The sequence below is a fragment of the Atractosteus spatula genome, chromosome 18, assembly GCF_055471065.1.
Source record: "Atractosteus spatula isolate fAtrSpa1 chromosome 18, fAtrSpa1.hap1, whole genome shotgun sequence".
NCBI classification, from domain to species: domain Eukaryota; kingdom Metazoa; phylum Chordata; class Actinopteri; order Semionotiformes; family Lepisosteidae; genus Atractosteus; species Atractosteus spatula.
The window spans coordinates 11,715,936-11,728,926 of record NC_142723.1 but is presented as its reverse complement, the minus strand read 5'-3'; the positions used below and the strand labels follow the sequence as shown (position 1 = coordinate 11,728,926).

General features: G+C 43.7%; 1 protein-coding gene across 4 annotated transcripts in view; it reads right to left on the bottom strand.

The window, feature by feature from the left end:
• Positions 1-11,015, bottom strand: part of LOC148818568 (BTB/POZ domain-containing protein KCTD5-like) — a 48,204-nt gene extending 37,189 nt beyond the window's left edge. For 3 of the 4 annotated variants that reach the window (XM_088936517.1, XM_088936516.1, XM_088936518.1), the window contains exon 1: positions 10,629-10,878. In XM_088936517.1, coding sequence (XP_088792643.1) covers positions 10,629-10,850 — 222 coding nt within the window. In that variant the 5' untranslated portion in view covers positions 10,851-10,878. Of the gene's footprint in view, positions 1-10,628 lie in introns of all 4 variants that reach the window. The other variant, XM_088936519.1, reaches the window with a different exon arrangement.
• Positions 11,016-12,991: the final 1,976 nt, after the last annotated feature.

The following is a 12,991-nucleotide window of genomic DNA, read 5'->3' as shown; positions in this document are numbered from 1 at the left end:
GGAAAAAAAAGTAAGCACGTTTACTGTCTTTTGTATACATGAAGTAGGTCATCCTGTGATTGAGCATTCCTGGGTTAAATAATCTTGTGTAAACGCACTACTATCTTGTTTAAATACAAAAAAAGATAGATTTTTTTCTCTGGGTCGCCAGTAAGCTTCTGTAGCCACAGGAGAGAAAATTTAAACATTTTCCGATTTTAAGCAGAAGAGACAAAAGAGAATTGGAGGAAACGAAAAGCACAGATAGACTTCCAGTCCGAACTTGCCCATTTTTCAACTTCTGCCCCTGCTGATTTGCAGTATGAGCTCAGATCACTCCCTTGGAGAGAAAGGCTCAGTCAGCATGGAAGACAGACAATTTACTGGGCTTAAGAGCTCATCTGCAGAGCTAACAGGGGAGATTAATTACAGGTCAGCAGACTACAACAGGCATGCCTCTCTCCTCACCAGAAACTGGAGCGTAACGATTAGGAACGATTAAGACAACATAACGAACATATTTCACATCATCCCCGGCAGCCATTTCCTTACCCTACAGAACAGGCACCGATCAGTTTTTGAGGTAGTTACAGTACATCAAAAAGAACTTCCCTTAACTGAACCAAAAAAAAAGAGAAAATTTGCTACTGCATCCCACACTCACAGCAAGCATTCACTTTCCAGATAGAATTAAAGAAGGAACTACAGGGTGAAATGTTTCAAAAGGTGTGACTGTATATGTCAAATTAAGTCATTGCCAGTTAACTAGAGTTCACACTCCTCTTGTGAAAGTCACAATGAACTCAAGAAAACCTGGGAGAGCCCACTAAAAAAAGACTTAGAATAATTAAACTTTTGGCTGTACCTGATGTCGCACACCTTTGCACTCAGACCTGGATCTCCGTTGTTTTTCCACAGATATGACACAAACTTCTTAACCAGAACCATCCGCTCCAGGTCCCGCAGGGCCGGATGCGTCTGTAGGATCTCGGTCTCTGCAGAGGAACGAAACCCTGCAGCCACACAGAGCCCTCCAGAACCAGCATTAGACCAACCTCATCTAAACGAAAAGCATTAACGACCCTCATGAGGGCAGACCCATCCGGAAAATATCATTCTAAGCGAGTCAGCTCCTCAAAGCAACCCACAGTGCAGCTATCGCCCTCAGCTGTATTAACATTTGAAGAGAGCTATGCTGAAACAAGGACAGCCCCAAACGTTAATGGTTTCAGCACCGTAAAGAAGTCATTGTGGTTTATTTGTCAAATTAGAGTCTAAAAGGCAGAATGAGTTACACATGCACAAGATGTCTGGCAGGAAAAGAAAAAAGATTTGAGTACTTACAATGATGTGGGAAGACTTACAACTGAATAGGGAATAACCATGTATGGAGGTCAGATCTGAACCCACTAGAGGGTGTTATTGTGTTCACAGAATAAAGCACTTTTAGGTTTACTTGGTGACCCAAGGTGCATTAAAATACTGTAACTTTTAAACAATGGGGTATTTTCTCTTACCTGGGACATCAACTTCAATGTGTTTCACAGTTCTGCACAACATGAAACGGACACTTTAGAGCAAAGCTAACGGGAAAACTGAAGGTGTTTTTCATGTGTAACTGGTTCATAAGTTTTTCTGCTTAACAACAAAGGGGGCATTTATTTCTATTTTTCTGTCACAGCAAAGCCCACTGAGGGAGGACTGATCATAAGCGAGTCCACTTTCAGGTTTCAGGCTGTTTTGATGTTGTCAGCATAATTTAGAACTGCCAGTAGAAAGTCACCATGACCTCGCACATCCCCAAGCAGATGTGGTACAGGAATTCTCCGTTATCAATAACAGGAAACCTAAACAATGTCTAGCCCTGCCTGTAGAACAATGGGGGATGATGCTAGCATCTAAACATAAAGCAGCCAGAGAAACAAACATCTTCTTCACGTCTCTGCTTTCTGAACCAGCGTACTTCAGACTGAAGAAAAAAAAACAGCATCGTACACTCTCAAGTCTCCATGACAACACTCATCTCAAGAATGCAGAAACCCTGACTGGAACTTCAAAAATTTACAAATTGTTTCTGTCCTTCCCTTCTTTCGTCCCCACTGAAAATTACGACATGTGTTACTATACTGTGCAAAGAAATTTGAAATAGATTGATTTATTAGCAGAAAAAGAACCTGACTGTAAGAATGAGACCATCAGGGGGAAAGGAGCTGCAGGCAGGTGTACTGAAATCGAGATACTTATACACAGGTGAACGGGAGCGAGCAAGGTTAGAGTTTGATCCGAGTGTAAGGGAGTGAGGCTAGGGTTTGACTCGCTGATTAAGGACCTACTTAAACCTCTCTTAACAACAGCAGGATGAAGATCTTTCTGAAACAGGACTATGGACTAATGATTACAATTCATCTAGAGTCTCTTAGAACATTTTTGGCCAGCTACGCTGAAAAGTGCCTTGCATATTTTGAAATCAAAACAAATAGTCCAAGCTCAGAATGTCATCATAATTTATTCAAGAAAAGAAAAATATTTCAGATATGTTTCTCTTTTCATTGTTGTTTAAGAACAACAATGCACCCATTGTTCCTACACAGGGAGACGTGGATGGATTTAAGGCCTGTGATTTAGAAAGAAACTAATGCCCATTCTTCCAAACTGGGCGAAATGGAATCTGAACAGCTGTTAACAGCTGTTTTGTCAAGCTGAACATATTGGTTCAGGAGATCATATTGGCAGGCAAGCCTGAATGAACTTCTATTGTATAAAGATATGCTGGAAAAGCCTGGCTCACTTTCTCTGAAGCACTCTCTTGCCAAGAGCATAGCATTCTCTTCACCAAGAGATCAAACTCATTTGCTAGCAAATTCTGGAGGTTCACAGATGTATTTTAGGTTAGAAGTCCCAGTCCTTACGAGTGACTTAGCTTCTGTCGCATAAACCAGCCAGAATAAAAGACACTCCCCCTTTTCCCTGATGGGACACTAACAGTCTGTCTCTGTTTAAGCCTAGATCAAGGCTGGTCCCCACCTATAGTGTATAGCTGGGCTCTGGGAATGCTGGGAATGTCTGAAAGCCAAGGCAAGTGGAACAAGGGAACGAGAGCTAATTTCTACATCATGCTGTCCCCTGACTTTAATATTAGAGCTGTGTTACTCGTCTCTTTGTCAGGAATGCCCTACTTTTAAGAACAGCACAACTCTCCAGCAAAGCAGCACAGCGCTGCACTGCAAAATGGTGGAAAAGTGAAGGAAGATTTATATATACACATTATATTAATATTTTCTTAAACCAAGAAAAGTTAAAGTCAAGAACGGTATTGACTGACACCAGGTCGATACTGTCCAGAAAAAAAAAGTCAGCTGCATTGGCGTTTTCCTATACCCTTATACAATTAGGTTACATTTTAACACTCAGCTTATTTTAACTCTGAAATGATAAAAGTGGATAAATTAATAGCAAAAAGGAGCTTTGCAGAGACCGGGATGTGTCACAGTTTGGAGGGGGAAGCTTATTCATTCTAGTGACCTGGTCTGTGCTGGAACAGAGTGAAGCAGGAACACTATTATAACCCCGGGGATGTGTCACAGTGCTTTCTCAAGCCACACAGGAGGTCAGCAGAGTGCAAACGTACATGCTTATCCTGTATCCGAGTGGTCCTGTGGTCATAACATGCTGTCTGAAATGGCGCTCATGGAGCCGTTCCTGTCCAATACACAGAGAGACAGAGATGTCTCAACCTTGCCTTTACGAGTTCAGAATACTACGGAGGCACTAGACTTGGGTTCAATGCATACACAAAAACTATTCAAGCAGTTTTAAGACTGTATTCGCTCCTTTGCAGATTTGCTAACCACAGCTCTGCCAACTATCCTCTATTAAATGCTCTATCCTCTATTAGATTCTTGAATGCATCATGGGATGTTACGCTCTTAACTTTGGCAGATGGGGAAAATATGGTCCTGGGCTAGCCTGGTTCTATAGTGATTAAAACAGAAGGATAAACCGATTATAATGAATAACCTTCTGCCTTTATTTGTCTCATGAGTAAGAAAACAACAGTGCTATAAGACAAAGTTATTAGACAAACCCAAATTCCACCTAATCAAATACCCAATGGCATGATCATGGAAAACCAACCCACTTGTCATGTGCTTCGACCAGAAACTAGGCATCCGTTGCAATAATACACCAACAGCTACTGATGTTGCAACTATGGAATGGGATATAAGCCCCAGATTTTTGTGAATCTTCATTTTTCCCAAAAACAGAAATCAATCTCAAAACAAATAATATAATAAAGCATCCCTCCCCCCCCAAAAAAAAACTGTACATAATTTCCATCCCTGACCTTAATTTGAAAATGAAAATAAAATAACCTGTTTTTTCAGGTCTTACTCATAGTAGCCTAGGTGAAAAGTACCAGTTAAACCTGCAGGACTCCTTACCCTGTAGGACTGGAGTCATCCTCGTATCTTTCTAAAGCCATTACCAAGAGTCTCTTGTTAGCTGCGCTGTTCTAGAGCCATCAGGAAAAAAAAAACACAGAACAGAGACAATGGAGGTGTGTTGCCCGTGGGTTCAATTATACTGTCACCGACACTGCAGTCAGCAGGACTCACCAACAAGCCTGGCTATCTGCAGCCAGTAATAACTTTCCCGCAACTTTTCGTGTACCAGTGGAAGTCTGTCCTGCGTTAACATCCTCCCCTCCATATCCTACTCTCACTTCCCTCCCATTTTTGGGGAAAAAGAAATTATGGATTTTTGCACAGGATTTAGATCCTCTAATTCACAGAGGAAGGAGATAAAATAAACACTCACTTGATCGTTCAACTTTAAACAAATGAAATAACAGTCACAAGACTTCAAAAATTAAACCAATTCGCCCTGGTTCTCCGAGCACACAAACACCTTAGCTTTTCACTGGGTTATTCCTCGGGAACTTTGATATGTTACTTTAACACTCAAGGGCAACTTCTAGGAATAATCTCACATTCTCTTTTAAGGGGAGAATGCAAGGATGCCATCAGGGACTCACTAATAAAAGCAAAGTAGAAGAGACACAGAACCTAGCTGAGAAGTACATTCCAAAGACACTCTTTCCAGGCCACAGATGCACAAACTTTTCCTGTGAAATGACTATTCAAAACCTCCACCCTGAACTAAGTAATGATAGGACTTTAAACAGTTTCGAGATCTTACACTGGGAGTATAAAGGCTGGTATTCTTGCGCCTCTCGAATAATTATTCCACTCCTTTCTGGGTGCAGTCTTTCCTCCTTTTGGGCAGAAGACACCGTCTAGTTTGTTTGAAGATGGACGACACTAAAACAATCTCTTTCGACTAGGGGTGGGAACAAAAAACTATTCTTAGATGCATCGTGATTCTCTCTTGTACGATTCTGCACCGATGCACAAAACTCCATAATCGATCTTAATTTAATCTGATTTTTTTTCTTAATATGCACAGTACTAAACATTTCAGATAAAAACAATACAACGTAAATAAAGGACAAATAATACTGGTTTAGCTTTTTGGGCTTAAAACGAAACTAATTGCATAGTGAAACGTAGAGAAGTACAGGTTAACAATTGCGCCACGCTTACATCTGAACTAAGCTAAGCTACCCCGTTTGTGAAGATGGAAAAGCCACCTTATGGGCACATTTTGGATTTTGTGAAGTAAAAGGTAAAAATGAACTGGATAAGAGCCAGGCAGTGTGCAAGCTGTGTCATACCGAGATAAAAGATTTCTTGAATACAACGAACATGTGAAATCACCTTTCACGTTTCCATCCAGAGTTATAGGAAAAACAACCTGTTCTTGTTGCTGCCAAACAGAGAACCCTCGAGCAAGAGTCAAAGCTTCTACATAGATCGGAAAGGGCGAAGTGAATCACCAGGTCTATAGCAAGATTTATTGCAAAAGATTTGCGCCCTTGCACCGTTGTTGAAAACCCGGGCTCTCACTTAATGTTGCGAACACTGGAGCCGAGGTACAACATACCGTCTCGGCGTCACTTTAGTGAAACAGCAATACCAACGCTCTACAACGACACCAAAACTCAAGTTTTGGAATCACTGAAGAAAGCAAAATGAGTGGCAATAACCTGTGATGTGTGCACATCCATTGCAACAGAATCCTATATCACTATTACTGCGCACTACATCACCAATGAATGGCAGCTCGTGTCTCGTGTACTCCAGTCACACAGAGTGGGCGGAGCAGTGGCACTGTGGCTAAGGATCTGCGCCTGTGGCTGGAAGGTTGCTCGTTCAAATCCAGCGGCCAGCAGAGGAATCCTACTCCGTTGGGCCCCTGGGCAAGGCCCTTAACCCCAACTGCTCCAGGGGTGCCGTATAAATGGCTGACCCTGCGCTCTGACCCCAAGCTTCTCTCTCCCCATCTGTGTGCCTGTGTGTCTCATGGAGAGCAAGCTGGGGTATGCGAAAAGAAATTCCTAATGCAAGAAATTTTAGCTTATCTCACAGTAAGAAAAAAAAATCATCATGTATCGAGATGCATCGAGAATCGATTTATAATTGCATTGTGGCACCCCAATTCGAAATCGAATCATGAGGTGCCTAGAGATTCCCATCCCTACTTTCGACACAGCCCCTTTGCAAAACACACCATACTGAAAAGGTCCCAACAAGCATCAGCTTACCAACTACTGTACCATCCCGAGAGAAACTAATTACCAATACCTGGACAAAGTGGAATTTCTCATTTGAAGCACTAAGAAAATTACATTGCTCTTTATGTTCTTATAGCGTCTTTAAGGAATTGACTGTATTGCATCAATTAACTACTAACTACTTAACAGCATGGATGGGCCAAATGGCCTCCTCTCATTTGTAACCTATCTTCTGCTCAGCAGCTTTACCAAGGTGGACAACATCTCCACCTGAGAACATCTAAGGCACTGGATCCCAGCCCCAGTCCTCAGTGATCATCTTTGTCTGCTGATCTTCATTGCATCTTAATCACCGGGGCTAATTGATGTCTTTAACTAATCTGGTGGCTTGTTAAATCAAAAGTTTAAAGTGCTTCTGCGATCAGTCCTAGGTTTCAAAATATCTTTCTTCAAGCAGATTGTTTCCAACAACTTATGCAACAGAGAACTTGAAGCAGTCTTTTCTTAGCTTGCATATCATTGCTCCTGTCTTAATAGGTGACAATTCTTGTATCAAACACTCTTCCTATGAGCAATTTTTCCTCCTGCTAACAGTCAACTGCTTACATCTCAGGCAAAATTCTTGAATGAGTGGAGCTCTGATACTCGGAAACAATACAGGGGTGATACCAGATATCAGTCTCGTTAAATCTGAAATCAAACCTAACAATTTAAAAATACAATAAATAAAAAGATAAAAGTGACCAACATCACTTAGCCCGAGATGAGTAACATGTGGAGCAAGAGCCCGCAGTCTCAGGGGAGCCCCAGGACAAGGGCTGGGTACCACAGGTCTAAGATGGAAGTACTCAAGTCCGGTCCCCGACACAAAACGCAAAGGGCGAGGCAAACAGAAGCCCCTGGTCTCACGTCCCCCCAGGTCTGCAGCCGCTGACGGACAGAAGGCGTGAAGATTTAAAAAGAGTTCACAACGCAAGTTTGAAAGGGATGACGACAGCCAATTTCAATCATCCTAGTGAATGTAATCACAGACTTCAACATACTCCAACAGCACCACAGTACATAGTATTTCATAAACAAAAAAACAACCCAAATTAAAAAACAAACAAACAAACAAACCTTAGACAAAGGGACTGGACGCCAGAACTGTGCGTCACTGCGTGCTCAGGCAGATGAACTGGGGCATCGCTGACCTCAGCAGTCCCCAGTCAGAAAGGAACAGCCACAGCACTCTCAATCTGACCAGGAGCAGACAGAGACCAATGACGGCGCAAAGCTGTCCAGGGATTCTGGTCGAGAGTGCGGGGGGGGGGGGGGATGGGGTATGCGTAACAGCTTTTCCACTGTCCACTCCAAGCCTTTCCAGGAAAGCCTCACATTTAAAAATCAATCCAGGCACTTTGCGTCAACATCTCTGCTCCCCGGTGGCGCCTGAGGAGCACTCCCCGGCATCTTGCACCTCCTGCGTGGAGCTCTGCTTCTGGACACCAGTCAGATCGATGTCTTAGCACTCCTGGGACCGTCTGGGAACATTTAAGTTTGCAGATACAGTTTCTTTGAGAAAGAGCTACACAATTGGCCCTATGCACTCAGCCAGAAATGGGAAAATCTTTGCCTAAGCTGTTATAGTGTACGGGGGATCTGGTTTTCCAAGACGCATGGAAAGCAGTGCAAATAGGAAAAGGTTCTGCAGGAACAGCCAGTCCCGGGATCTTCAGATATACCCTGGGGCAGTCTGTTCCAAAAACTTACAACCGTCTGTCCCGTGACCTGCAAATCCAAATATACAGAAGCTTCTCAGCCTCACCACACTCAAAAAAAGTTTAAGGAACTGAATGGTGCTCGACAGGTTTCAAGTATTTCGGTGTTAATCTGTACCGTTAATATTCTGCAACAATTAGACGGACACTGATAAGAAACGATGCCACTCTGAGATCATTCCGTCTGATCTCAAAGGGACAGATGAAGCAGCCAGCTCGCCATTACACATCTATCCGGTGAGGAGAACTGCTATCTGCCAAGCCTGGATCGAACCCTCTCCCAAACCCCGGAAAGAAAACTGCTGAGCCCCTAAACCACACCTCCCGCTAATTTTGGCACAAGGAACAGGAGCTGACTTGCTGTAGCCCTTTTTTCTGCTTCCAAACTCCGATGCCCCCCCCCCAAAAAAAACACGCAGGCCAGGAGGATTCGCAGCACGGAGACCCCAGGAGTATAATAAAGGGAGCAGGACACTGCCGGCCACTGTCCAGTAGACACACGGCCGCTGAAAGACAGTCCTGGCGCCTCACTGATCTGCTGGTGTAAAAGGCTGGAGTAAACAGCCTAGTCAATGTCTTACACACCCTCAAGGAACCTTACAAAAGGGCTCCATTTTTGACACTGCTGAACATTAATACCATTTTACTGTAACTAACGCCAAGGCCAACACGCCAAGTTTTCCAACGGAATTATGTAAAGCAGGAATTTATCCATCATTAAAAGCTGAGGCGGTCTTGCGCATTTGAAATGCAAATGACTACAGAGAACACTAGGGATAAGGTGGACAATAATTGCCTGGTACTGTCTGTCCAGTGTAAGAGCCACACTGCTCTGCCTATTTGTGCGTCCGGCCCACTGTAACCGTCGAGTTTGGATATTCTAAAACTGAACAAGGACTCCCTTGTATCGGAGAGCAACAGCAGCTCATTAATAATTACTGTGCTGTGCTTGGGCTTCTGGGCATGGGCCTGGCAGTGCAGAGTTTGACATTATTGATGAGATGGTCAGTATCTCAGTCAGCCCTATCGGAGCAGCAGCAATAGATCCTGGAAGAGCCAAGTAAACATTTCTGCACCCCCCCCAAACTCCTTCATCGCAATCTCGCACAGAGCACCCCCAGCTTCAGGGGCGTAATTGCTGCAAACCACCGCTACCACTCCAGAGACAAAAAGAGGAAACCACGAGTTTAGCGTCCTAAGCGCATATCCTCTACATACATTTAAAGGTGTCAGAAACGCTAGGCACTGCATTGCTGGCCACGTCTTCAGGTCGTGTGCTACGCGCACACAGCAAAGGGAAACAAGCTAGTCGAATTCACATTTGAACTACATGGTAAAAAAACCACCCTGTACGGGGATTAACTCTCTTTCTCTGCTATACTACAATTTCGCATACGCCAGCAGAGTAGTATTTAGGCAACAGAGCCCCAACACTAGCCAAGTCAATACAAGAATGAATATTTGGACGGATACTTTTAAAATGTGCTTATTACGTGGCCAGACGAACATTTCGATTAAACAGTAAAGACGTTAGAAAAGTTACAGATTCGCTTGCAACACACGAAGACAAACGTGCACAGTGAAAGAATTTACAGACGCCGAGACACCACAGGTCTTCCCAACTCGAGGCGCTGCCGTGTCGGCTTACACACCCTTTCTTTCTCCCAGCCCAGCGTCACGGAGCTTCGCCAGCGTCTTCAGACACAAACACCGCAACATGCGGGCGGCCACAGAGCGGACTGACAGCTGACACTTCCCACAGCACGCTTGGAGAAAGCGACTAACAAAAACGGCTGCAGGGTCTAGCCTCGTTTTAAGCGACTGGGGAACTAGAATCAACCGTGAATGAGCTTCAATTGCAACTTCACGTTCTGTTACAGGACAAATAAAACATTTTTGGGGAAAAAAAAAGTTTCGCCGAGTAAATACTTCGAAATGGGACTGGTTCTCTCCCATCAAACAAAGCCGCTTTAAATCGTCTTCCATATTGCAGCTCCCGTTTGTGTCTTAAACTGAAGTTTCGAGTCGAAATAAATATGCATTTTTTGTTTGTAGCATATTTTACTTTAATTAACGCACACGTTTAAACCATCCCCTCGCTGCAAAAAGGAAAGCTGTCGCTAATCGATTGATTTTTCTTTTTTTTTGCCAGGTCCTTCCTGACACATTGACTGCTTTCTTTCCACGGTTCCCACCCACCGACCCACCCGCGGTGCTCTCCTTCACCCCGACCCCCAGCTCCAAATCCCGGGTACCTTATCGGAGTCGAGGTCGGGGTCGGCCTGGCACAGTCGGTACAAGAACGATTTCGAGTCTCGGCACAACGTCTGCCGGGTCGTCAGGAAGTACGTGCCCCCCACGTTCAGCCGGACCCACTTGGAGTCCCCGATCCCAGGCATCTGCGCTCTCTCCCCCGGCGAAAGAACGGAACACCTCCGGCAGCCGGAGCCGCTGAAATCGGAGCTATTCTCTGCCATCCCTCCTATCCGATCTCTGCTACAGGAACTGAGCTCGGAGGCAGGAAGTGTCCTCTGTTTAAAACAGCTCCCTCCTACAAGCGAAAGCGTCGCCCCTCCTTCTCATGCTGCCCAAGCCACAGCGAGCTGTGCGCTCTGCGCTGACTACCCGTTGTGCCCTCTTTCGCCGGGAGGTGGTGAGACTCCGCTTAGCGCTGAGCGAGGCGCTGCACACGCACTGATCTCACTACTACTCTGCCGAAGTAGCAGCCTCGCGTTTGTGTTTTCCTGGTCGTTTGTAATGTTTTCTTTTTTCCGCTATTTCATTTCTTTCTTGTATGGATTTTATGTTATTGTTATGATAAGTAATAGAGAAAAACAACATTTTACTATTTTTTTCAATAGAGAAATAATTCAACGGTTATTGTAATTCCGGTTAGTTTAGTGTTTCAGTCTTGCTGTAACTGTAATACTGGAAAGTTTTATAATACTTTATACTTCCATTTAAAAACGTTGACAAGGTTTTTCGTTTATCCTGTGCTGCACAACATCCGTGATAATGATTTACAACTATACTTTGATAAAGCTTGTACGGTTCTTTGCTCATTTAAATGAAAATAAAACGCATTCAACATTTTCAACATAAAATGCATGTTTTCTGAAGGCCAGAGTACCTAGAGTTTCAGGTAACTGCGTTTCAGAGAGTGCAGCTTGTGTGCATTTCGACCTCACCTGAGTGATGACAAGACTACTGCCTCACCGCAGAACCACAGCATGGAAGATTAGACAGAGCGCCGCTTGTCTCACTTTTCCAATCCGGCGGAGAGAAGCATCTGAAAGGATCTTTGTCTGCTAATCCTACAGCTAGCGCAACCCAAAGCCACTTCAAAAATTCACAATATAACGGTGACAACCAGTTTCTATTGGAGCGCGATTGTGCTAGTAAATCTGTAAATGAGCAGAGCACGTGGTATATAATCCAGTTTGGCAATATACATGGGACCTTTTTTTAAAAAAAAACGACTTTATGTTCACCTAAAACAGGAATGAATCAACCAGAAGAGCTGTTAAATTCGGGCGGTGGGCATTTATCGAAAACAAGATCGTTTAAGAACCTTGTACCAACACGGACGTGCTACGAAGAAGTTTATATGTGTAACACTTATCACAGGTCGTTATTTTCTTACCGACAACTGCCAAATCACTATCCAGCTTCTGGTACTTTTTGAGAGGCCTAACTACGCTAAAAATCGTTTTCTGCGAGGTCATTTTGGAAACTGACTTTGCGTGTACTCCTTTACAGATTTGCTGAAAGACTGAGATCCGGCTAGGTTCCATTTCGCATGGGCAGAAACTGACAGCATCTTCAGATGTTGTGCCAGATTAGCCTCCTTTACTTTGCTGTGTGTGAGCTCCTGCTCCTTGCAGAATTTCGTGTATGTTCTATTTTGGAAAACCAAAATGATTTGTTGGTAATAAAAAAAACCTCCTTTGACCTCAGGAGTATATATTTCCTGTCCCCAAACACTTACCACATCTCTTACAGAGCTAAATGAATCCATTCCAACAGGCACATTTCTTCTGAAGTCATGTTGTTCCTGAAGGCCCATCTGCTTGTGATGGTCAGTTAACTAGTCACTTGACAAAGTTACATTAGCATTACAATTTGCCTGCTTCTCTGCTTTTTGGCTAAGATCGAGTGTGCATTTTGGAATCACATGTCCCAATTTACTGTTCATGATTGCTTTCTCGTTCCTGATTAAGGAAAAAAAACTGAAAACTCTTAAGCTTCCTTTTTGATAAAGAATTCCCTGTTACAGGCAGTTTTGATCAAATTAAACCCATAGGCCAGCCTTAGTACTCTGAGAAGTAAACTTCAATGTGGAAGACTGCCTCTGTCCTTTTGGGCGGCATAAGGCCATTTGATAAGCTTGCTTAAGCTTTAGAGCTTCTACAGTTGCGTGTCTCCTTTTGTATCCCTGTTGTGACTTTGCTAAGACATAGCTTGATAATCCTTTTAGAAAGGTATGCAACAAAATTGGATTTACACCTTAACTGGTAGGGAGGAGTAGCGATCTAGTGTTATTTTTCCAAATTTCAAACTAGGTTACTTTCTGTCATCACCCTGGGAGGCACGGTGGTGCAGTGTTTAGCATTGCTGC